At 37.5% G+C, this 25,154-nt stretch overlaps 2 protein-coding genes across 2 annotated transcripts; one reads left to right on the top strand and one right to left on the bottom strand.

Moving 5' to 3' along the window:
* Window positions 1–408: 408 nt before the first annotated feature.
* On the bottom strand, window positions 409–921 carry LOC122668316 (RING-H2 finger protein ATL16-like). The gene has a single exon (XM_043864902.1). It carries the CDS (start codon window positions 919–921, stop codon window positions 409–411), a length of 513 nt encoding a protein of 170 aa, XP_043720837.1.
* An 18,769-nt stretch (window positions 922–19,690) lies between these two features.
* On the top strand, window positions 19,691–22,907 carry LOC122666640 (UPF0496 protein At3g19330-like). Its single transcript, XM_043862677.1, has 2 exons — window positions 19,691–20,797; window positions 22,604–22,907. The coding sequence occupies exon 1, from the start codon at window positions 19,701–19,703 to the stop codon at window positions 20,724–20,726; it is 1,026 nt and encodes a 341-aa protein (XP_043718612.1). The 5' UTR covers window positions 19,691–19,700; the 3' UTR covers window positions 20,727–20,797; window positions 22,604–22,907.
* The last annotated feature ends 2,247 nt before the right edge of the window (window positions 22,908–25,154 follow it).

The raw sequence follows: 25,154 nt of genomic DNA on the forward strand, positions 1-25,154 counted from the left end.
TTATTATTTTCTAAGTGAATCGACGTTATGGTTTAAAAAAACAAACGACTATACTCATCGAGTTTGCATGACTTGCGTAAAAATATTTGTGATCCAGTCTTATCATTTTTTTTTCCTTTGACATAGTCTCCACAACTCATGACCAGGTTGAACAAAAATAAAAGAAGTAGAACAATCCAGACAAAGATTAAAACGAAAATTAAACCAATATTTTTGTTTGTAATTAAGACTTTATATAATAGTATCAATATAATAAAGGGAAAGGTTTCGTACACGATCGTGTAAATCATGTACGAGAAAGATGAATAGAGGAGAGAGAAAAAATTATGAATGAAAAATAATTTGCAAAAAGTAAAAAAGTGGGTGGAATGTAAACCGTGTACGAAACCTTTCCCCATATAATAATAATCAGGGTGCAGAAAAAGAAATACCCAGAAAGATGCTTCGTCGGCAAATAGGGCAAGTGGAGCGTTGTTTGAGCCACTGGGTGATGCAAGCAATGTGAAACCGATGATGACAGAGAAGCTTCCTTATTTTTACTTCATCTTTTAATACTCTCAGACATATCACACATTCCTTTTTGCCGTTGTTATCGTCGTCTTCGTTGTCTTCAACATCATCTTCTTCTTCCTCGTCTTCGTCGTTGCCGTCAATAATATTATTGTTGTCAACGCTAGGCTGCAATTGCGAACCAAAAGAAAAAGAAGAAGAAGAAGCAGCCAGCTCCCTCATCTCCCTCATCCGCCGCCGCTCTTGAAACCTGGTAAGGATCCTATCGGATCTCCGTCTTAAAGCATATACCTCCCTGCGCAATATAACGATTCTTAGTAGGTGGCTCTTTGCCTTCAATACCATTGGCAGTCTTGAGAAGGGGAGGAGACGGCCTTCATGCCAATAAAAGTACTTCATGAACCCTCGCATTACGTATGGCCGGGTACCCTACAACAACAACAGCAGTAGCAATTAATTCAAGAATGGCGAGTTTACCCAAAAAAAATTCAACAAGGGCGACAAGTGACAACTACTAGGTTGGAGTTGGAGTTGGGGTTGGGTGGTATATGGACCAGGATCCTCTGCAGTATCGGCGGGGTGGCAGTGCACATCTGGCGGTACAATAGAGGCCACATGGCACACATGGCCCACATGGTCTCTGCTGTACCGTTTGATGTGCACCGCCACCCCGCCATGTATTGCAGTGGATTTTAATTCATATATATTTTCTTATGGAAATCTATCAACTCTTTAAAAGCAGAGGAGTTTCCTAATTTTTTCCAGTCTATCGTTTCCTAATTAGCAGTTGGCGTAGGTTTCCTATTAGCACTTTTTTCTTAATTCTTACTTTCCCAGTGAGGGTAGGCTTCTCAGGAATTTTCCTTTTTATTTTATTTTTACACGACTCAACAAAGAAACCATAGTGAGTGTATATTGTAGAGTTTATTAAGAATTAATTTTGGTTTTATATGGTTCAATTTGGTTCAAAGCAATGGTTTTAATCTAAAATCGAAACCAAACTAAAAGGAATTTCACTTTTAAAAACAAACTCAACCGAATTTAAAAAGGTTTTTAACAATCGACTTCAGTTTTGGTTTTCGTTTATGATTTTAAATTGACACCCTTAAGCTAATCCATCACTAACCCACATTTCCTTGTTTGTTGGAGAAAATTTAGAATTGTATTTGTAGTTCTAAGCTTTCTCTTCTAAAGTACAATTTTCAGTAAACCTCCCAAAGCAAAGATACTTATATCATCTCCCATTTTTTTAGCCTAATAACTACTACTTCTATCACTAAGCTTAATTAAACAGTTGAGGAAAGAGTTTCCTGTCAGTGAATGTGGCAAGAGTACGTGCAATATCATCCATACATGTCACGTACCATCAGCTCTACCTCCCTTATTAGGAAAGGGTTTCTTGGCCATCTATCCTTGTAGACAAGATTTACAAGTTGGAAAGGTTGAACCGTTAGACTATCTGTAGGTCCATCCCTAATAAGGAATATCATGGTATAAAATTGTTTCAATGCAATTTAACATCGACTTATTTGTAATGAGGGTTGTTGCTTTTTCTTGTCTTCTCTCATATCCTCTTTTGCTCTCTCTCGCTCTCTCTCTCTCCTATAGTCAGGTTATAGGGTTCCTTGTGAATGGTCTACTCGTTTCTATCCTTCTCGCTTCCTTCCCGTCTTTGATTTGGACTGTGAGTGATGCCTCGTAGGCGGATAAAGATCCTCTCCAATTCTTTAATCTGACAATTCCTAGCATTACCACTTTCCCTGTGCGACACATGGCGTTAAAAGATCCTGTAGTGGAGATTGAATTGCTCCATTTCATGATGCCCAACCCGATTTGGCTTCTAGATCAATCTCAACCCGATGAGATTCTAAACCCACAATGCCAAAATGTAGGAATGAAAAAAAAATAAAAAATGCAGGCTTTCAAACCTCGACTTTCCCTCTCCCTCCCTCTCAGTTCATCTCCTTCCCTCCTTCCCACCATTGGAGAGCTTCAGGTCTAGTTTCCTTTGCAAGTAGACCCAAATCAGAGAAAAAAACACAGGTACTCGGAGAGGCTTTCAAATCGCTCTCTGTATTTTATCAGGAACCAGGTCTGCTTATTTATCTGTAACAATGGCATTTTTTTGGTTGCTTACTCTCATCTTTGTATTTTCAGGACAATGACGATATGAAGGTAGTTCGTTGGGTGCTTGCCTTCCTCTTTTCGTTGTAATTTGCGACCGTGCTAGAAGGGAAAACCTGTGATCTTCGTTCTTCTTGCCGATATGAACTCTAACTCGATATCCCCTCTCTACGTTTTTTTTTTGTTTTTTTTTATCAGATTGAGGAATGAAGTGGGGATTCTTCTTGCTCTTGTTTGGTTACTATGGCAAGGGAATCTTCCTACTCTATGAATGGTGGTCAATCTCAACAATTAAAAAAAAAATAAAAGGGAAAAGAGGGCTAGTTATGGCCGGATGATCACTGATGACTCATCTAGAATTCCTTGTTTACCATCAACATGCTAATATGTAGAGATAGCATAACAAATATAGTTCTGTTGATAACAAATATCATTTTGAAGGTGATCCCTTAGATCATAATGGTAGAGCACCTGGGAATTATCCAGGGTATGATGGTTTAAATCCATCAGAGTTCATAAATGATACGAAAAATGTAAATATATTGTAAATAAAGAAAATGGTGAGAAGCTTACATCTTCTTTTACTATCGGTTCTTATGAATGAGTTGGTGTCATGCTTGTTGGAATGCAAAAATTTTATTTGGGAAAGTTGGGACCAATTCAGTGACCTTGCTGTAAAGGGGGTTGTCTAAAGTTAAATATGTTGAACCAAAGATGAAATAAATCCATGGGGTTGGTTGGGCTGTTTAAGATGTGGTGTTTGTGCATCTCTCAAACTTTTTGGAAATGGAATTGGGCTGCAGTATCTTTATTTCTTAACCTCTTATGTGTCCCTCCCTATTTTACAATCTAAAGAGCCCATAAAGATTCTGTTTAATTACACCCCTACCACTTCCCCTTGAAAACTGGATATATTTACAAACTGCCATTATTTATTGCATTTGAATTTTCTTGTGTATGGGTGGGCTCATAGCAAAAACCCAAATAGAGTTTTTCCAGCTCCAGGATTGCATCAAGAAGTCTTCTTCAATTTGCTTTCTAAAGACCTCCCTTCTTGTTATTATGATTAAGCTCTCTAGATCTTAATTTCCATATTAATTCCGTCCATTCTTTCATTAGTTCCCAGAATTACCCTTACATAATAACTTATATCCCAATTGTCCCCAAGGCCTTTTGTCTCTTCCCAAGGAACCCTATACTACTGTTCATGCTATTTACCAGATTGCCACTCTCCTTTTGTTTAACTCCAATTTATTTACAGTTCTGCCACTCAATTCTTGATTTGAGATATTTAGTGTAATGTAGGGTTGAAGGTTTACTCAAGAAGGCACAAGGACAAGGGTTCATCGGACCAGCCCCTAATTAGGCCCATGATTGAGCATTTAAAATAAGGCCCCCCCCAAATGGGCCTTTAAGTTACAGTTTCTTAAGTCCGTTTTGGGCCCATATGGGTTAAGTTTTGCTATATCACTTAAGCCCATTATAGTCGCATCTCTTCATGTTTTAACTTATCGGTTTAATTTAGATTTATCAATCATTCTATATATTCTGTCCACTTGTTCTGTTTGTTTGGTTCACTGTGATTCTGTCTTGTGGGTTTGTGTTATATAATATCTCTTATCTTCCCTAAACTAGTGGGCCCATAAGCGATCTGAACCGGGTTTTTGGAACCGCAGATTGCACCACTAACCATAGAGGTCTCTCACCATGATTGTCTCTCAAAACAAGGAGGAAAGCCAAGCTTTCTCTTCAAACAAAAATTGTGCTCTTCTTGTTAATAAATTCAAAATCCCCCGCTTGCGTGGAGAAGGAATCCACTACAAAATTGCAACCCAATAAAATAGATACTAACCTAATATAGTTCCTACTTCTAGTTATATCAAAATTGAAACTGGATAAAAAATAAAGGGAAAAAGTTCTCTGTCCGGGAGTGTGGCCTATGCCAGCACTCTCATGAGTCTATCTCTCTCCTCCCCATGTGAAAAGACATCTATGCCCCCTTATTTTAAGGAGGAGAGAGATAGACACATGGGAATGCTGGCGTACAGAAAACTGCTTCCCAAAAATAAATTCTATCTTGCAGCTACCTACCTACTAAAATAGAAACTATTTAAAAGTCTCCCACACAAGTCATATATAAGAGGGACGCCTTAATGGGCCCAAACCTGGCCCATTAGTTGGGCCTAAGAAGGGGCTTTTATTTAAAACTGGCTGGATGGACTTCATTGCTGGTCCATATGGGGCCCAAATAAAGATGGGCTGGGCTGTCTCGATGGGGCTTCAGGACTAGCTGTTGCTGGTTCTTTCTTCTCTGTAACGTCCCCATTGATCTACATCACATATACGGCCATGCCAAGCAACCATACAAAACTAAACGAAAATAAATGGGACATGACATCATCACAAAGTTCTGGTGAGATGCAAATGAAAATTTTAAATGGGGCCACCACGAAGCTTTAAATGTTCTTTCTAAATTTAGATACACCAAAAACACTAAACATTAATGAAGTGTTAGCAAATTCAGATTAATTCCCATCTTTACATCCCTTTCTGCCGAAACATCAATGAAGTGTTAGCAAGCATTACATATATTTTCTGATTTCTTGGGAAAGATCAACTTCAGTAAAGGCCTAATTCATATGTAAACTACAAAGAAAGAAATTGATCAACAAATGGAAGAACTGACCATGAGCACATTCCGCAGAACAAAAAAAAAAAAAAACAAAAAAAATGACAAATTTGAGCAAGAGTGCAACTTTCAAGCTAATAAGCCATAACATCCAGGCAAAGCCTCCTCCGTTGGGAAATATGTTCACCATTAATTTGTCAACTTACCAAGCATGTGAAACAATAGAATATTGCCCAAACTGATTCAACAAGAGTCAATTTGATCTTCTGACATCAAACCACCAATTTTCCACCCTGTGATGCAAGAAAGCCCCTAAGCTTCCTTTAAAATATTCATATTCATCAACTCAAGGCAGTTCATGTTTGCATGGATTTGGATATGAAAATTTTTTTTTAAGACATTATATGAATGACTTCATATACTATGCTCAATTTTTCAAGGACCAGAGAAAACATTTGTGATTTTGGTTCCATTTAAGAACGTATTCAAAGAACGTATTCAACTAAATCTACAGGTACCAGAGCAAGATCTTGTCAATCCAAGCTATTCTAGGTAAGTAATGGCCAGTTTATTGACTACTATGGCAGGATTTTTATGTTTCAAAGTGTGAGTGAGTAGAGAGATTTAGTTTAGGTGTGTTCTAGCAGAGTTTTAATTAAATTTCTTTACTTGCTTGGAACAGAGTGGCTTTGTAAATTTGTTTCCTAGTTTAGAAAGAAAGTGTAATTATGGACTTAGAAAGTAGAAGTCACTTTTTTTAGTGAACTCAAAAGAAGTTGTTTTGTCTCACCACTACTCTTGAGGTAGTTGCTCTTGACTTCCAGTGCTAGTTGTTTGCTCCAAACCCGATGTGAGTTGCAGCCTAGCTATGTGCTTGTCTCTCTCTTCTGCTTCTCCTTCGATCTCTATTTGCTTTGTGTTCTTGCAAACTGAGAATTCTCTTTAGTCTCAAGATAAAAATCAACGGGAATTTAGTGTTCAGACTTGCTACTTGTGATATCTCACAACACAACTAGGTTTCTTTTACCTTCCAGAAAGGATATAGAAGTTCTTATTGGTGAGATGCATGGGAAGCTAGAATCTAATTTCCCCAACTTTGGTTAGTATCATACAGGAAGGATGTCGTGGATCACAACATGTTATTACAAATAAGATTTTGCTATTCATCTTGCATGACGAAACAACCGATGGAAGCATAATTAATCGGACGAAGATAATCAAGTGTTTCTATCTGTGCTAGTGTACATTGGATCAAGAAAGGTGACTCAGTTATTTCTCTTAAGTTCTTGAAAAGATTTCTCTGGCAGATGCCTGAAGGTGAATTGGAATTGCTCACTGTATATAGAAGTGCAGAACATAACAGTGCCATTCTAGCAAAGGAGAGGAATGCTGGAAACAAATTTCTAATTGCAAGGTTGAAGAGTTCTCCCAACAAGAATAGGTTGAAGAAAATATGGAAACTGATTATTCTATTAATAAGAAAAGTCTCAAAAATAATATACTGTTAAGAATTTTATTGTAGCAAGTAAACTACTGTAGCAATTAAAACAGTGGAATCTATGGAGACTGATTGATTCCAACATTACAAGCCAGTTTATCTACAAGGGTGAGATTTGCTTAAGATTACCAATGCTTCCCCTGTTTAGGCACTAGTTTCAAAATTCATGCTCGTCCAGTGTAGTTTTGGTGCTTTTTTAAGTTCTGTAATTACCTTTCCGATGAGACCAAGATTTTGAGATTCCAAGCAACTGTATTAGGAAATTACAAATGAATAATAACATTTCATCCTAAAACAAAACCCAATACATTCTATGTAATCACAACATATAACACAAAAATATATACACAGCACATTAGATTATAAAGCAACAAAAACCAATTGGGAGGCAAAACTACCATCTATCCCAACACCTCTTTTGAGCACTAGCCCAATAGTATTGCACAACCCTTGAATAAGAACTGGAATGAAGCCTCATATCCTCTCAATCCACCATGGTTCTTAGTTTCAGACGAAACTTGCAGTTTCAACCGAGACAACTCAGTTTTGACCTTGTCCGAGACGAAACCAATGGTCTCGAAACTGGTTTATACCTGGTTGCAACCCTGTTTCGACAGGTTTCAAAAGTTTCGATACTTGGTTTCGTTTGGACCAAGAGCTGGGAATTTCACAAGTTTCGACACTGCTAGGGGGGATTTATTCAAGAACTTGCAGTTTTTTGTCAAATCACTTGATTTCTTCCTACTTTTTGGCATTCTTCTACTCATTCAACAGTTTCTACCACTTGGACTTGCGTGCTTGGAGCTTGAAGGTAATGGTTTTTCTCCCCAAATCTAATTTTCGGAAGAATTAGAAAATAGACAGAGTGTTGGGCATAAAATATGTCATGGGATACATATGTGTTGCATTTGGAGGAAGATCACCGATACCTTCAATGGTACACAACTCGTGAATTAGACCTGCCAAGACACACCATGTATTGAGTGGTGAGTGTCTTATATTTCCCTAACCTATTGTGATTGTTTTAAGTACAAATTTACATTTGTAGTAGCTAAATTATATGTAGTCGGTGTTTATAATAGGGCTAGTGTACAACAGCATTCAATGTACAATAGGAAACTTGGGTCCAAACCACAAGTACCATTTTGGGTCGGTTCCTTGTGAAACACAAGTACCATAGGTGTAAACTGAAAAAAATAGAAAGCACCCAAAAAAAGGGTCAATAAACAATTTTCTGGACCTTGAAACCTAGGTTTCGATTGGCCCAAAAAATCCCAGGTTTTGGTCAAAACCCGAGATATCTTGGTTTCGGCCAGGGCAGAAACCTGCCTTGAAATCGAATCCTCGATCCTTGCAATCCACAGGCCCCACAGCAATAATGTAGACTATCCCAAATCAGAAAATCCAGCAAGAGACTAATATTGACAAGATTACAGAGCAGAAAATGGAAAATTTGTATCTCAAGACTGAAAAATCAGAATGGTCTAGAAACCTGGTTGAGTAGAAACCTGATTGAGTGGTCTGTTTTAATAGAAGAACAGACCTGCAAAGTTTGATTAAATTCTGATAATAGGCTAGGGATCTACCAAGGAGTTCTAGTGTTATTAGGATTCTTAACCAACACACTGGAACTTCAGGTTTCAAAACTAGAACTCGGAGAATATTATTGAATTACTAGAGAGCAACTAAAATTATGACCAGGTATGAAGTTGCTGATTAAACTGAGCGGTAATCTATTAAATATATCTGCGACAATATCAAGGAATTATTCAACCAGCAGTACTAGAGAAGAGAGAGAGAAGAACTAAGAAGAATATTGTCCACAGTTTGAGTTGTGAACAACCTACTCAAACCATGGGGGCAGAGATAAATATAAATATATATAGTGAACAACCTACTCAAACCATGGGGTATAATTAGGAAGTGGATAGGCAACCAATGAGTTATGAATACAAAAACGAGTGCCTTTTCAAAGGACAATAGGGAAATCATCAGTAGAAGAGGAACCTCCAGGCAAAGAATCAGATTGGGGTAACCGAGGGATGGCAGGACCCAGTGGGGGCAGCTTAGGGCGGCGCTTGTATACCTATAAAGGCACCCCTATGGGTTTGGGGTTAGAGTCCTTAAGATGAATGATATAAAGAATAAGTGGGGAACTAGGGGAAGGACGACGGAGGACCCAAATCAGAAACAGGCACACCAAAATAGGGAGTATTCTAAAAAAAAATAGGTAACATCTGCACTAACAAACTGCTGACGAGTAACATGATCAAAACACCTTTAGCCTTTTTGGGTGCAAGAGTAACCAAGAAAGACACTCAATAACACGAGGAGGCAATTTATCGAGCCTAGGATGAAGAATATGAATAAAACATTGGCAGGCAAAAAGGAGAGGTAGTAAACTTAATAAGGGACTAGTAGGAAAAATGACGGCAAATGGGGTTTGATGATGAACAGAGGACAGCATCAAATTAATCTAATAACAAGAGGTCAAAACAACGGCTCCACAATAAATCTTGGGAATATTCATATAGAAAATGAGGGACCTTGTAATGTCTAACAAACGTTGGTTTTTTCCTTTCCACCACACTATTTTGTTGAGGTGTATAAGAACAGCAAATTTGATGAATTATACCTTTGTTAGAACAAAAGGGTGAAATTGCATGTTGGATAAGCCCAAGGGCATTATCAATGCGCAAAATTTTCAAGTGAACTTTATTTCATTATAAAATTGTTTGAAGAAAGACACAAATTCAGAACGATCTTTTAAAAGAAATCACCATATCATGTTACTGTGATCGTCAACAAAGGTAACGAAATAAGAAAAACTAAACCGACTCTTGACCCTACATGGACCCCAAATATCAAAATGAACTAAGGAAAATAAATAATGACTCCTTAACTAACTACATGATGGAAAAACAGTACGGTGATGCTTGCCAAGCTCAAAAGTTTCACGACACTGAAGATGGGAAATAGACTTGCAACTAGGGACCATATGTTAAAGCTTGGAAAGAGAAAGGTGTCTCAGCCGGTAGTGCCAATGTAAAGATAAACCCTAGTAGAGATAACAGGCACCGCCATGGATGAAAAAGCAACATCAAAGTACTATACACCATCCCTCTCATTCCCTCCACCAATCGACATCTTTGTCTTGAGATCCTGAAAAACATGATGAGAAGGATAAAATGTAATGGAGTAGTTAAGAAGTTTTGTCAATTGACTAACAAAAAAAAGGTTAAGAGGGGCTTTAGGAACATAAAGTCCATAGATAAGGAAAGAGATGAAGCCAAAGGAACAACACCATGACCAGTAATATCAGTAAAGGATCCAATCAGCATGAGTAACTTGGGATGGAAAATTAGATTGCGGAAATGAAGAGAATAGATTGGACTTACCAGTGCTGTGTGAGGAGACGCCTAAGTAAATGACTCACGGAGTGGAGGAAGAGGAAATGAGATAAGTAGGTATACATGAATGAGAAAAAGTAGGAATAGACGTGGAAGATATCTCAAGTTGCTAGACCCGTTTGAGGAGTTGGTTGATCATATGAGTGTGAGAGGAGACAACACTCCCAGATGAAGGATTGATCGGTGTCATTACAGGGCACAATGTCAGCACTCCCATCAGGTACAACAGTATTAGCAAATTGTGGTGGTGCCCAATGGGGCCTGCCATGCTTAAACCAGCATTTGTCAACAGTATAGTTAAGGTGACCACAATGAGTACAGTATCAAACAACCTCATCAGAATTTTGATTGCCACGACCACGACAGTAATAAAAGTGGAATTATCCCTTAGGAGAAGTGGTAGAATCAGGTCTGGATAGTGAGGGGGACACCATCTGCTGAATCCTGTAGTAGGTCTCATTCATGGAAGGAATCCTATCACCATATAATATTTGACTCTTGACAGGCTGATGGTCAGAGTCCAATTGAGAAAGGAACTTAGCGACAAGAAACTTAGAACGTTGAGGTTTAAGGACATTAATGTCAGTGGAGAGAGGTTGACAGACATTGAGATCCTCCACATGCCTTTAAGTGTACTATATTAGTCACCAACAAACTTTACATTCTGCATGAAGGAGAAGAATTTCTCATACAAGTCGTATATTTTTGACATATTTTTGTCTAGAGTAAAACTTTCTTTAAGTTCATCCCAGACTCCCATGGCTGCTTTATGAAACATGACATTGGCAGCCACGGACGGCTCCATACTATTCCACAGCCAATAGAGTAATGCAGCATCCCACAGCCTGTGTGCCCAAAGGAGATAACTGGAAGCACCTTTAAACTTGATAGAAGTTATCCGGACATTAATATTGTCCATAGGAAGCTTGGATACTGCCATAGTGATTAAAACAAATAACCAGCAATCACAATCGCACCTTGTGGGCAACAAAATTCCACAGAGAAGGGGCAGATGCTGTCAAAATGCTGTCAAAAGCAATAAAGCAGATGAAGGACTAGCAATCAGCAAAAAATATCAATGCTGAACCTTCCAAAAAGGGGCAACAATGCCCTGAAATATCACTTGAAGTAGATGACCAGATGCCGAAATCAATTCTGCCCAATAGGTGCAGAAATGGAGTACTGCAGGGTGCATGGGAGAAATTTAATTCCAGCATATTAGAGTTTGAGACCAGCCTAAAAACTAGGTCGAAGGACCAAAGTAGGGGGGCCTTCAACGTCTTAAATTCTTAGTCAGATGACAGGGTACTGCAGCTTTAGTTGAAATAGAGCATCAAATGTCGATGGAGTAAGCGATCTTCATGATAGTAGGAAACCCTAGTTCTCATGATCTAATCAACTAGCGTTTTCCCTTTCTCAAGGGAGTGGCAGTGGGTGGATATGACTTTTTTTGAAACTTCCATCTGTGATGTTGCCAAGAAACTAGAATTTGGTGCCTCCATATACCACATTTGGAAGAAGTGGAATCTTCGAAGATGGACCTCCAACTCTCGCTCTTTTCACAAGATTTGAAAAATCATCTATTTTAATGTTAGCTCCAAGCTTCATTTATTATCCCATCGTAATATTTTAGACACCCCAAAGAACAGGCTCATTGTTGTATCCTAGGGATTGCCCTTGTCCCTGCTGCAACCCTCCTCCCACTCTTTTTGAAGGTTGGGCTCAGCTTGCCTTGTTTATTTCCCCTGTATATTCTCTCTTTCTCCTTTTTGGGGTTTTCTTGATAATAAATTTTATTCACTCAAAAAAAAAAAAAAAAAATCAACTGAGGTTTTAGAAAAAAAAATACAACATGGGTTTGTTAAGGACCACAATGGAGAACCCAAAGAGGACTCTCAAGATGGAAGTATATAGAACTACTGGACCTTAATGCTCTGATACCATGTGACAATATCAAGGCATTAATCAACCAACAGTACTAGAGAAAAAGAAGAATGCTGCACACGGTTTGATATATATGTATATATATATATTTATATTAAATACAATCTAATCAACCGACACTAACTAAAGCACACCACTAATATCCAAAACACCCCTTACACTTAAACACATCAACTAAGACTAACTTAACATACAAACTAACACCAACATAAACCGAGACTAACACCTTAACATCTAAAAACAGGGATTGCAAGTGCTAGAAGAATAGAATAAACTGACCGATGGTTTGTAAGAGACTAAAATAGAAAGAAGAAGAAATAACGAGGTAGGAATCCAGCTGCTGTGGTTTTGGTTTTGGAATCCACCAAAACCCTCTTAAGAATCCACCCAAGTTGAACCTGAGAATCCACTCAGAAAAAGAAAAACAGAACTGAATCCATAATACTTGCACGATACTGAAGTTATTATTCATAAATTTGGGGGTTAAGCCATAGGCCATTACAATTGTATATAGAAATCATAAACTCTTAACAATCCTAAATTGTTTTGAAATTCAAACTACTACTTGGAATAGTAAAATCAGATAGGTATTGACACTTGTACTCAAACTAGCTAGAAGTGTAAAAAATAGAACATAGAATGAAATCTAGACTCAAATTCCAAATGATTCTAAGACTGGATTCAGCTTACCACAAATTTGGACTAAATTAATCTTACTTGACTAATCTTGTATTCCTAGCTTCTACCCCTATTTTAAACCCGTTAAAGTGATCTAATACAATGAAAACACATTGGACCAAAGGCCCAACATATATAGAATCCAACCCAAGGGGGTTTACTTCCACTAAAATATTAAGTCCACTTTTGTGATTTATCTGCATCAATAGCATATGGGCACACCACCGTACACAGAGAAAAACTGTTCATTTTCTCTTGACCATGATGTATTCAGAAAGCAAATTAGATATATCCACACACTACAAGAAATTGGTGCAATGACGGCACTTTGGGTTGAGTTATTGCGGTATATTTTACAAACGTCGTCATATGTGAAGATATACCGATATTTTATTAAAAATGCCGTCATATATAAAGGTATAACGGCGCATGGGTTTAAATGCCGTCATATATAAATATCTAACGGCGTTTGATCACAATCGTCATTAAATAAAGCAGTTTCCATGGCGTTTTTTAACGAGCGCCACTATAGTTTACTATGTAATAATGGTTTTTTTTTTTTTTTTAATGGCGTTTTCAAAGAAAATATGTGCAGCAGACTCCTCCCCTCCCAAAACATAACTAACTTCACTTCATAAACACAAACCCCCTGTGCTGCAAATTGTCCAGTCTCAACTTTATGTATAACTAAAACCCACACAAAAATAGCCATACTTGGAGGAGCCTGATCAGTTTTCCACACCTTTTTAATCTCCACCAATCTTCTTTCTTCTTCATTTGTCCTAATCTCTGGATAAAAAATTGAAGCAAACAGAAACTAGAAAACATTCCACATCCTCCATCACAAACATATATAGTTGTGACGCCTAGGCGTCCAGCCACCTTGGTCGCCTGATTGGTGTCGCCTTGAATCCAGGCCCCCTCCAACACTTTGGGTCACCTAGACGCCATGACTATGATCACAAACTCTTCTATTATCCTCTTCTCAATCAATAAAATAGCTCTATAAACAAGCCAGCAGGCCAAAAATCCATTCTTTCTCTGTTTAGTAGGTTTCTTCTCAACTGTGGCACCGAATTACAGTCATATCTCTTACCTCAAAACAACTTTTTCACCAACACTTTCTTGGCTACTAAATCAGTGTAGTGTAGGATACCGGTCTTTCAATTTAAACCTACCAACTGGCTATCCACCCAAATTAAGCTTCATTTGATCCCCCTTCTCCCCCACCTTATAAGATTAGATGTTTTCTGTTACAAATTTTCATATTTTTCATGAAATTCATCTAAACACCACACCCATTCCATACTTCGTCTCTATAACTTGCAGTGGATTCCAAGCAACACCTCCATAACCACTTACCCAAGAAGGCTCTATTGATTTTCAGGACAGGTATAAAACCAAAAACATCCCAGGAGACAACAATATGCCTGTTCCTTGAGGAATCCAAAATATGACGGATGCGGCCAGAGTTTATTTTGGTAGGCAAGGATTTGATTAGCTTAGACTAAGGGAATCTTATTCCCAATTAGCATAGACAAAGGAGACAATCTCTATACTCTCCATTGTCTATGGTAATTGGGAAAAAGATTCCCTAAGTCTAAGCTAATCAAATCCTTGTCTATCATATAAACAATATAAACAAAATAATAATAAGCCACTCTATACTATGAATATAATCAAGATGTAACACTTCACAAAAAAAAATCAAGCTCTAATAGTTTAATAAAAAAATAATAATAATAAGCTCTAATACCAAAATTAGAACAATCCAAACAAAGATTAAAAAAAAAAAGGGAAGTGTGGAGTACTGGAATATATATGTATATCTCTCTCGTCCTCAAAACAAGAGTTGAGGAAGAGGCCGGTGTGAGGTATGAATATAATCAGGGTGTAGAAGAAGAACCCAGAATGATGATGGGTCGGCGGCAAATAAGGCAAGTCGAGCATCGTTTCAGCCAAAGGGTGATGCAAGGAATGTGAAATCGATGATGACAAGGAAGCTTCTTTATCTTGACTTCATCCTTTAATACTTTCAGACATATCACACATTTGTGGTTTTTGCTGTTGTTGTCTTCAACATCTTCTTCTTCGTCGTCGTCGTCTTCGTCATTGCCGTCGTCGATAATATTGTTGTTGTCAACGTTAGGCAGCAATTGCGAAGCAGATGAATTAGAAGAAGAAAAAAAAGACGACTAAACCCCCAACAACGTTAACCTGGTGACTTCTTCTTCTAAAGCCAATATAGTTTGTATAACGGTTTGTGCTCTATTTAACTGTCTTAGGATTCTACGCTCTGCATCCATTAACTGCCTCTGCAATATAACGAATCTCACGTGGTTTCTATGTGCCTTCAATATTTTTGGGAGTCTTGAGAAGGGGAGGAGACGACGTTCATGATAATAAAAGTAATTTATGAACCCTCGCATTATGTATAATTAATTAATTGGTACCCTCTCTACCTAGAACAGTAGCGCGCAGAGCAAGCAATTCCAATTCAAGAAGGGCGACAGCTACTACTGGCTTCAGGTCAGGTGTTCCCCCCTTCTTTTCAACTCTATATAAAATCATAGCAGTTTACTAATGTTTCCCACTTTATCGTTTCCTAATTACTTAATTAGTAGTCCTTCCAACTAGGGTTGTAAGTTTGGCCTTGTCGTTCGAACCTGCCTTGAGCCCTAATAGGACATGAGCTGGATTTTTCCAACATGAGAACAGATCAGGGTTGAAATTTTTAAGCCTAAGGTCAAGGTTGGGTTGGGCCAGGTTTAAGGCCTCCGGCTAAACCTAGCCTGGCTCGGTATCAGGTTATGCTTTACAATTTATTGATTACATTTTCTTTCTATATTCTCTCTCTCTCTCTCTCTACTTTTCTTCTCTTCCACCCTCACGTTCTTCCCCACCCCCCTCTCTCTCTCTCTCCACACAAAGAATAAGAATATTCATGGTTACACTCATGTTCTGGGAAGCCTTGGCACCCAGATTCTTCCTTTTCTTGAGCCGATCAGAGGCCAAAACCTTAGCTCTATGTGGGTAACTGAATTCTTCAGAGGAGTGATGCAGATAGAATCCCCAATCCAGGATGAGAAACAGAATTCTACTCACTCCTATTCTGAAAACTTTTGGGGGGTTTTCGAAGATGTTTGATGGTAAGACGTACGTACGGTAGGATCTTGTACATGACAAAAATTCAAATCTTGAAATTCCACCCGTTATTAACATCTACTTCCAAATTAGTTTTGTTTATTTTTTAAATCTATTATTATATCCTTAAAAGCAATTGAAACTTGCTCTATAGGTAGGTTAATGTCGTTGAAGGATTGAAACTCAATGAAGAACTCTTTGATAGCTCGAAAATTTCAAACTCCTTCTATTTTGGACTCTGCCAAGTGCCAAAGTGAGGAAGATTGCTTTTGTAGGAAGTCAGTATGAGATTGCTAATATCGATGCAAATTAAGAAGCTCTTCACCATTGATATATGATATATTTTACTTTAAAATGACATGATTACCCTCATGGAAAAAAAATATATATATTATACTAAAAGAGTAAAAAAAATTAAAATTTTACAATCTTGTTGTCACCAACCAACCTTGGTGACAACAAGATTTTCCCAGACTTTCCCTTTATGTATTATAGAAACAAAGATAATATGGAAATTTGATAGAACAAAGAAAATGAAAAACATAGATGGAAAACCTCTTACTAGTTACCACTTCATTTTATATATTTTTACAACAATTCATTGGTCCCATTTTTTTTTACCAAATAATGTAATAATTTAGCAACACCATGCATAATTCAAACTCCAAAGAGATTTTTTCATGATTTAGCTCGTTGCGGCTTACGATTGAGTGATCATTATGTTGCGTTCAACTCCCAAAACTACCACATGGATATCATATCAATCCAATGGTTGGTAGATGAGCTATATTCAAAATTCAACAATTACCGTTTAAAATTTAAAAATAGTAAATCATCGAGAAACTCATCTACCAACCATTAAATTGATATAAAATTTTGTGACGACCTGAAAATTGAGCGCAACACAGTATATAGCCACTACACCCTAGACTTTTCACATGATAGAATAATATTTTCCATCTAACTATAAATAAAGTCAATACTTAGAAAAATTCCGAGTTGGACTAAAAGGACCGAAGAAACGTTCAACATCATGTGGGATCCCATTCACTTTGACCATTTGACCACTTTAGCTCTCTCCAAACGGCTCAAATCAGGCCTCTCTACAACTTCCAAGATAAGCAATACATAAATAATTTTTGACCAAGTTTTCCTCCACCCATGGTGAATGGGATCCCATTCGCTGTGGGGCGGAAAAGGACGGGAATAGGTATCGAGAGGGTATTTTAGAATATACAAAAAACCTTAGGATGGTGGGTGAACCATCCTCTAATAATGAAGGGAAACTTAGTCCTAAACTATTAGTCTCAAGGTCAAATTGAGACTACAAAATTAGGGGAGTCAAATTTTGAATTGAACTGATGAAATCAGATCAAATTGACCCAAACTAGTTAGAACCGAATTGAACCAAGTCTTATTGGATTGAAGTATTATGAAACCGGTTGAAAACCAGACCTTACGAAAACCTACCACAGCCGAACCAAACATGGAAAACTGGACCAAAATACAATCCAAACCGATAACAATTGGAAAATCATTAAAAACATGGTTTTTACCATGCATATATATAAATGGAAAGCGAACCGAATTCAAACTGATAAGAGAAACCCAAAATAAACCAAAACCGACCGAAACTGAATCATACTTTTTTAGTTTGATTTCGGATTCACCCATTCTCAAACCGAAACCGATTCAAACTGACTGATTGTTACCCTTTCTGCATATTGCTGATCCAAATTGATTCAATGAATATGGGTTGGAGCCATCAAATAGATAAAACTGCAAAGGGCTAGATGTCTCAAATCTCCGCTGTTGATTTTCCAATTTTGAATCAAGAATCAAATCTTAAATAAAGAAGAAGAAGATGGAATTGGAGACAAGAGACTGCGTTTTCATGAATGGGAGGAAGAACTTAAGCAGGTTCGTTTGATGTCGACTTGAAGATGGTCCTTCCCGGAAAGCACAAAAGAGTTAGATATTTTTTTTTTTTTGGGAGACAGGAGGGAGGGGTATCCAACTTTAGGCTGACTAAATCCCCCCTGGGCTCGTACATGACCCCTGCGCCACGCACAAATCGGGAGCTTCTGGGCCCTAGTGAACCTCAGGCGGGTGGCCCCAAGAATTATGCAGCGGCGAAGGTTTGATCACGAGACCTCGCTTCCTGAGGCGGAGTCTCATGTCCCCTCCAAGCCAGCTGTGCTAACCCCTTGGGGTTGAGTTAGATATTTTCGTTTGGTAAATAATTAAAAGCAAAATGAAAGTGAAAAAAAAATAATAATAATAATTATAAACAAAAAGGTATTCTTCTTCCTCATCACTATGCCTCGTGAAGTGTAACATTTCACTATTTATCAAGCATCTCATTGATATAATTCAGTTTCAGGTGATTAGGCGAAGTAACTAAAATTATAAAATATGTCATTTTGTATTTTATATTCATCTTCATTTAATGGTATTATGACAATTTTACTAAAATTTTGAAAAGAGTTTGTGCAACTTTCCTTGCTTATACTTTGGATTAAAATTTGCCAATGAAGATGTATGTGAAGGCCTCTCTCACATGGACTAACTCATGTATTGAGTAAAGTAATTCAAAGTTTCAAGGCTACCAAGAAGTTGTATTAAACACCAAAAGGATGCTTCGACATATATATGAGAGTATTTGATTTTATTTGAGATGGATGTATGATCAATCTAGATCATTTCTTAGATATCCAATTGTCGAAATTGTCTTTTTTTTTTTTGTAGAAATTGTCACACACATCTTTTCCTACGGTTTAATTTATTGGGTAGACCACATAAATTATATCTTTCATTTTTACAAATCAGGATAGCAAAAGTTTTCATATACGATATATAAAAATGATCAACAATAAATATAGTTAGATTAACATAAATATTCATCGAAATGACATACACACTCCTTCCTTCCCTAGTTAATAGATGGAGTTGATAATAAAATCGCTGGTGTATGAATCAGGGTTTTGGTAATCAACATTAGTATCAATTTTTGTTGATATATGTCAGGTTTACTTCAGTTTTTTTTCCTTCAAAAAATTATTATTATTATTTTTTTACATTTTTATCTTTGTCTCTTCCGATCCGATGATATGGGATCGACATGAATCAGTATCAGTCTCCATCAATACCGATACAAATTGACCGATCTAATACCGATTCCTCAAACCATTGTATGAATTACCTTCCCCATTATTTTAAGAGAGAATGTTTTCTGGGTGGGATGCAGGGGCCATATCCACACACAATAGGGGCCAAAATGACCGCCATGACCCTCATGTATGACAAAAATACCGCCCCCTTTTGTGACACTGCGTGTGCTCTCATTGGCTGGCACGTGCAACGTAGCCCCCTGCATCCCACCCAGAAAACAACGCATCAACGCCCCTTATTTTAAATATGGGAAAGAGAGGGGCGGACGAAATAACAATTGCATACTTGAAAATTTTCTCATTTTCATTAGGGTGCGACTGTCATTTCACTCGTCCCTATGTCTATAGGCGCAAGGGCAGCGCACGGCACTCGTCTAGGGGTAGGATTCTCTCTCCCTTTTAAATGTCTATTTTATTCCAGAGGAGTGGAAAACGAAAAGGAAAGGTTAATGGAATCAAAATGGGGTCAACCTGGAAAAATGACAAAGGAAACGATCGATATTTTGGTTTTCTTACACGAACTTTCCTTCTTACTTGAAGACTAATGAAACTAAATCTTACCTCGTCTCCTCTATCGGTCTCGAAAGAACGCCATGTTAATGCGATGCTTGACACAGAAATCAACAACTGTGTCAGATCCTTCTGCGGTGACTGGGAAGCCGAAGCCCCCTTTCCGATCCCAATCTGCCGTTAATCTCAGTCAAGAGTACACACATGTTGTCCAAACCAATCCTTACAAAGACAAATGGACTGAGATTCATATCCATCGCAACAATCACACTTCAGTTGAAGCATCTAATCGATTCCAAGAGGCGGCGCCGCCGGAATCGGTGGTGTTGGAGACAGAGGTTGTGTCATCTGCTCACTACGCACAGCTCCTCAGCCCAAACAAAGCCTCAGTCGACGAAGCCCTAAGCAGAGCCAAACCCAACAACCTTACTCGTTTAGTCTCTGCTTACTTCGACAATAGTGAACATACTTTTAGAATCTGTCGTCTCTTGCAAAATACCATCGACGACGCTCGCTCTCTCTATGAAGCCCTCCATAACCTCCTCGTAATCCTCCCTCTCGATTTTGATTCTGATACTTCACTTTCCCAACCTCAGTGCGATTCGGTTTACGATGTCTTCCTCCAATTCGACGTCAACAACAATCCTTTTCCTCAGCCAGGCTCTGATAATTTCCACAACATGAGACGTTGCTTCTCTGAGCTGAAGCTTCAGCTCGATCACCAAGTCCAGAAATCACGCAGAAGGACTCAACTCCTTCTCAAGAAAGACCTCAACCGTATAGCCCAGCTTGAGGCTGCGGCTAGAGGGACTTATGTTCTCAATCACGATCTAAATACTATTGATCGTCTTGTGGCAAGGTTGTATGATGCGGTGGAGAGTGATAAGTTTTTGGTTAGATTTGGGTTGCAGAGAGGAAGGGAGAGGTACCCGATTCAGGAGATTATTAAGCAGTTGCGGAAGAGCCAACCCAATTTCCAACACCAGCTCGAGGATCTGGAGGAACATGTTTGCCTCTGCTTTGCGAATGTTAACCGGGCAAGGTCTCTGTTGCTGCAAGAGATCCATCATCACCAAACTCCTAGACCCCGGCGAACTCGCACGATATAATTTTACTTTTTTGGATTCAAAATCCTAAATCAGTGGATTCTGGGATCTGAATAGTGTATTTCTCCATTCAGGTATTTTTACAAACACCTGGACAGCAGAAATGGCTGTTTTCCCCCCATTTTTTTCCGGATGGCTTTTTTACTGCACAATGCACATAGTTTAAATTTGTCAAAATCCCCATCGTCTAACTCACGCTTGTTTTTTTTGGTACTATAAACATAGAGAAAAAAGCTTATATATAGATTGGAGTTTTGGGATAAAGTGTTATGCATAATTAGCACAGTTAATTTAATCCTCATGTGCAAGCTTTCCATTTCTTAAATATTTAAGTTCCCCCAGAATATCCAATTATATTTATGTTCATGGTATATCTTTTGGTTCATAATGGTCTTCTGCATTTGCTTTGACCATCTTTCTTTATACATTTCAATTGCTTACGAAAATTTGGGGAAATATCTTTGTATTCAAATTGGGGAAAAGTTTGCCAAATCACACAGAGGTTTGGAATATAGCCCGATTAGTCCAACTTGAGAAATATCCTTTGTAAATGGAACAATGTCTACAAACAGCTACCATTATGTTTGGATTAGTATCAAACATTAATCATCACTTCTGTATACTCTGTTAGTATCAAGTTTGGAAGAAACTTTGAGACTGTTCTTGCTTCACTTTTGTTGGGTCGATTCAACTTATCATGCTTTTTCTCCTCTTTAGTTAAACATAAACAGTGCTAAAAGGATTTAAAAGGGTAAATTATAGTGGAATTGTCGAAATAAAATGCAAAGGGGGAAGAGGATGAATTGGTAGATCTTATGTACTGGCTGAAACTTCTTAGTTTGACAGTATGAGCATCATATGAACTAGTTAGATCATAATCCCCCCTACAACCCAGCCCTCCAAAGAAAAGATCATAATCCCCCTACAACCTTGCCCTCCAAAGAAAAAAAAAAGTCAATTAAACACTTTAATTTACATTTGGGAACTTTCCTTTTCATTTTTTTTTCAGAAAAGGAAATCTTATTAGAGAGGTGAACAAAGGGCAGAGCCCCAAGAATACAAAAAGGCCTGAAACAACAAGAACAAATCAAAAAGAAAACCCTAATATCATGTCTTTATAGTTCCTCATCAAAGGTCAAAAATTGGCAAAATATAATATTTGAATTGTATCCTTTTTATTAGAAATCTTTAGAATTTTATGTCAGTTTGATCTTAAGATCAAGTTGTACCATTGGTTTTTTCATGGCTTAAAATACTTATTCATTCATGAGTTTAATCAAACATTTAAAAATGTTAAAACATTATGGTTGAATTTTATCTTTCCAATTAGAATATTTTATAAAGCTATTGATGGAATGATCTTAAATAAAAAAGTACCATAATGTTTGTCATGATTTAAAATGCTATATGAACATTCATAAATCCAAATTGAAGGTTAAAAAAATTGTAAAAAAATGATTTTAGACAATATCCTTCTAATTAAATCTTTTTGATAGATATAGGAACTTTGATATTTTGGTCATTTCATCATCATATTTTAACACTACCTTGACACCGTTTGTGCTTGGGTGCTCCAGACGTAGTTTTTAAAAAGTTAGATACCTTAAATGTTAGTTCTCTTAAATATTGGGTACCTAAAGTGTAATTTTCCTTGTTACAAATTATTTTATTTTATTTTTTTTCCTTTTTAATAATTAATATCTAATATCACTGTTGCTAAACTTTCTCAATTTTGAATGGCACCCCAAACTATTTCTGGGACCATTTGGTTTTTAAAAATTAGTGTAACTTTTTTGATAAGATTTCCACATCACTCCATGTGGTAAGATAAAACATATAGATATCAATCATTTGTGTACCATAGGCTGTATGTTTTGCAGAGATACCAATTAGTTGTGCACCATAGGCTGTATGTTTTGCAGCCCTCTAGGTAACAGCAGCTATGGTGAGGGAAAGCACATTTCTGATGTAGTGATATATTCCATTGGAAGAAGATAGAAAACTAAAAGCTTTCTCAGGTATGTGCACTTAATCTTGTTGCCCTTCGCAAATCTTCTCCAGAACTGATAAAATTTTATATTGGAAAATTATATTTCATGTTCTCATCATAGGCAAGGAATGGAGTCTAGCCCTTTGAGTGGTCATCTTACCACACAGTTTGCAATACTTGATATCATATTTTGTCAAGAGGGAAAAAGTAAAAAAAAAAGAGCATAAAGAAGGAACTATGTGACTGAATAAATCCTCCTCTATCTGTTGTGGGTTGAGGACTCCTTCCCCTTCTTCAAACTTTGATTTGTATTTTTCATATAGAAATCAGAAAGAAATAAGCAGCACTCATTTGTTGGTTGCAACTCTCATCTCCTCTGTTACTTTTGCAGCTGGTTTTACAGTGCCTGATGGTATAATTACAGCACTGGTCCAAGCTCGGGAATGATGATTTCAATACCTAGAGAAGTTTCAAGGCATTTGTGATATCAAATGCTATTGCATTCTGTTGCTCGATGGTATCAGCATTTATCCATTTCTTTGTCTCCCTTGACGATAATAATTAACCATAGAAGCCACCGTGCCCTAATTAACTTTGCTGCCAGAATGACTTACATGGCTATCTTAGGGATGGTAGTAACATTTGTTTCAGGGACTTATGGCGTACTTGCTGATTCTCCAGGGCTCTCTATCAGTTATTGTATAATAGGAAGCTGCTTTGTCTTAACGTTTTATGTTTTTCATTTCAAGGACAGCTACAATCTGAGTTGAGTGAGAAATGGAAAAGAACACTCTCCCCCACCACAAAAATAAAAAGAGAGGCTCAACTTCAATTCCTCTTCATTTTCAGCTTCTTCTTTTTTTCCCCACTACTGTAATGGCTACTTTGTGGCAATTTGAGTGTATAAAATAAGCAAGCCCAACGACAAAAAGTTGTCTTGGCCAATATTTGTTACGTGGCAATTATGCACTTAGCCCTCAAACTTTGTGGACAAGTTATCCATATCAACATTTGTTAGTCGAAGTAAGTTTACTGCTAGTCTTCCGATCCCAGGTGAAGTTAAAAAAATTCCCCCTTCGATAACTTCAGTTTAGATGTCGAAAATACCAAGATAAAACCCCAAACACAGTGGTCATTCAATGGAGATGAGATCCAAAACTTGAAATTCATATTTAAAAAATGTAATTACCGAAACCAATTCCTTGGAGAAGTGTATTATATTTAAATCCAATAGATTCCCACAAGTGCGCTGGTCAAGTGCTCACTTGTTGAGTGTTTGGTCAAGGGTTCAAGTCTTGGAAATAGCCTTTCTGGAAATAGGGGTAAAGCTGTGTACATTTAACTTTCCTCAGACCTTGCTAAACGCGGGAGCCTTGTGCATTGGGTACGGCCAGATTCCCACAAGCATAAGAAATTTGATATAGGTTCAATCACACCACTGATCGTTACTTAACGTATTGCCCAAATCTTCATCCTGGGCAATGTTAAGTGTTTTGAGATTTATACACCCCCCCCCCCCCCCCACACCAAAGAGGATGGGGAGGGGAAGTCGGAGCAAAAGGAGGAATAGGAAGAGTAACAGGAGTGCGGTAGTGTGGGTATATTGAAGCGCGGAAAATATACCCTTAGGGATTACTTCTCCTATGCCAATTGACCTGAGTAGAGGGGAAAGATAAATAAGGGTTTCTGATCCATAAATGTCTTTCCTGAAATAACTCTAATGGATGGCATTAATCGGCCTAAATCTCTAGGTAGGTTCAAGGTTAGAGGCTAGGAAGATGTCATTGAGCAATTGTCTATTCGGTTAGAAAGCACATAAAGCATTGCAAAGTTAATTACACTAGCTATGTATATAGATACTATGTTTTATGTAAAAGCATATAATTCTATGCTAAACATGGTTACTTTAGGGTCTTGAACATCTAATTTTGGTAAATGGAGTCCAATAACACTGACTGAGAGTCAATTAGATTCTCATAAAAAAAGATTCTGTTTTGAGGCTCAGGATTGACTGATGTCCACAAATCAAAGGTCAAAATCATGTATTTATGGCAAGGGGAGTCCAATAACCTGATTGGGGGTCAATCTGACTCCTACAAAAAGATTCTATTTTGAAGGTTGGGATTGATAGACAAAATTTGCAGGTATTATTTTATATTTTATCAGAAATTCATTTTCATGACATAATGATGTAAAAGAAAATATTTTAATATTATTTACAATAAATTCATTATTATAAGTCAAAACTCAAAAGTACTTTTAGAAAAGATAGAAAAAGAGTATATACACTATGAAAATAATTAATCTAATTAATTATATAATTAAATAATTAGAAGTGGAGAGAGATGAATACCTAATTTAGCCAAAGGAGCCTCCCATCTTGCGGCAAATTTTGGCCCCTAGGGATATTTTTATATTTCCCACTTTTCGGCACTTTTATG

Source organism: Telopea speciosissima, chromosome 7 (genome assembly GCF_018873765.1).
Source record: "Telopea speciosissima isolate NSW1024214 ecotype Mountain lineage chromosome 7, Tspe_v1, whole genome shotgun sequence".
In the NCBI taxonomy this organism is placed as follows: Eukaryota; Viridiplantae; Streptophyta; class Magnoliopsida; order Proteales; family Proteaceae; genus Telopea; species Telopea speciosissima.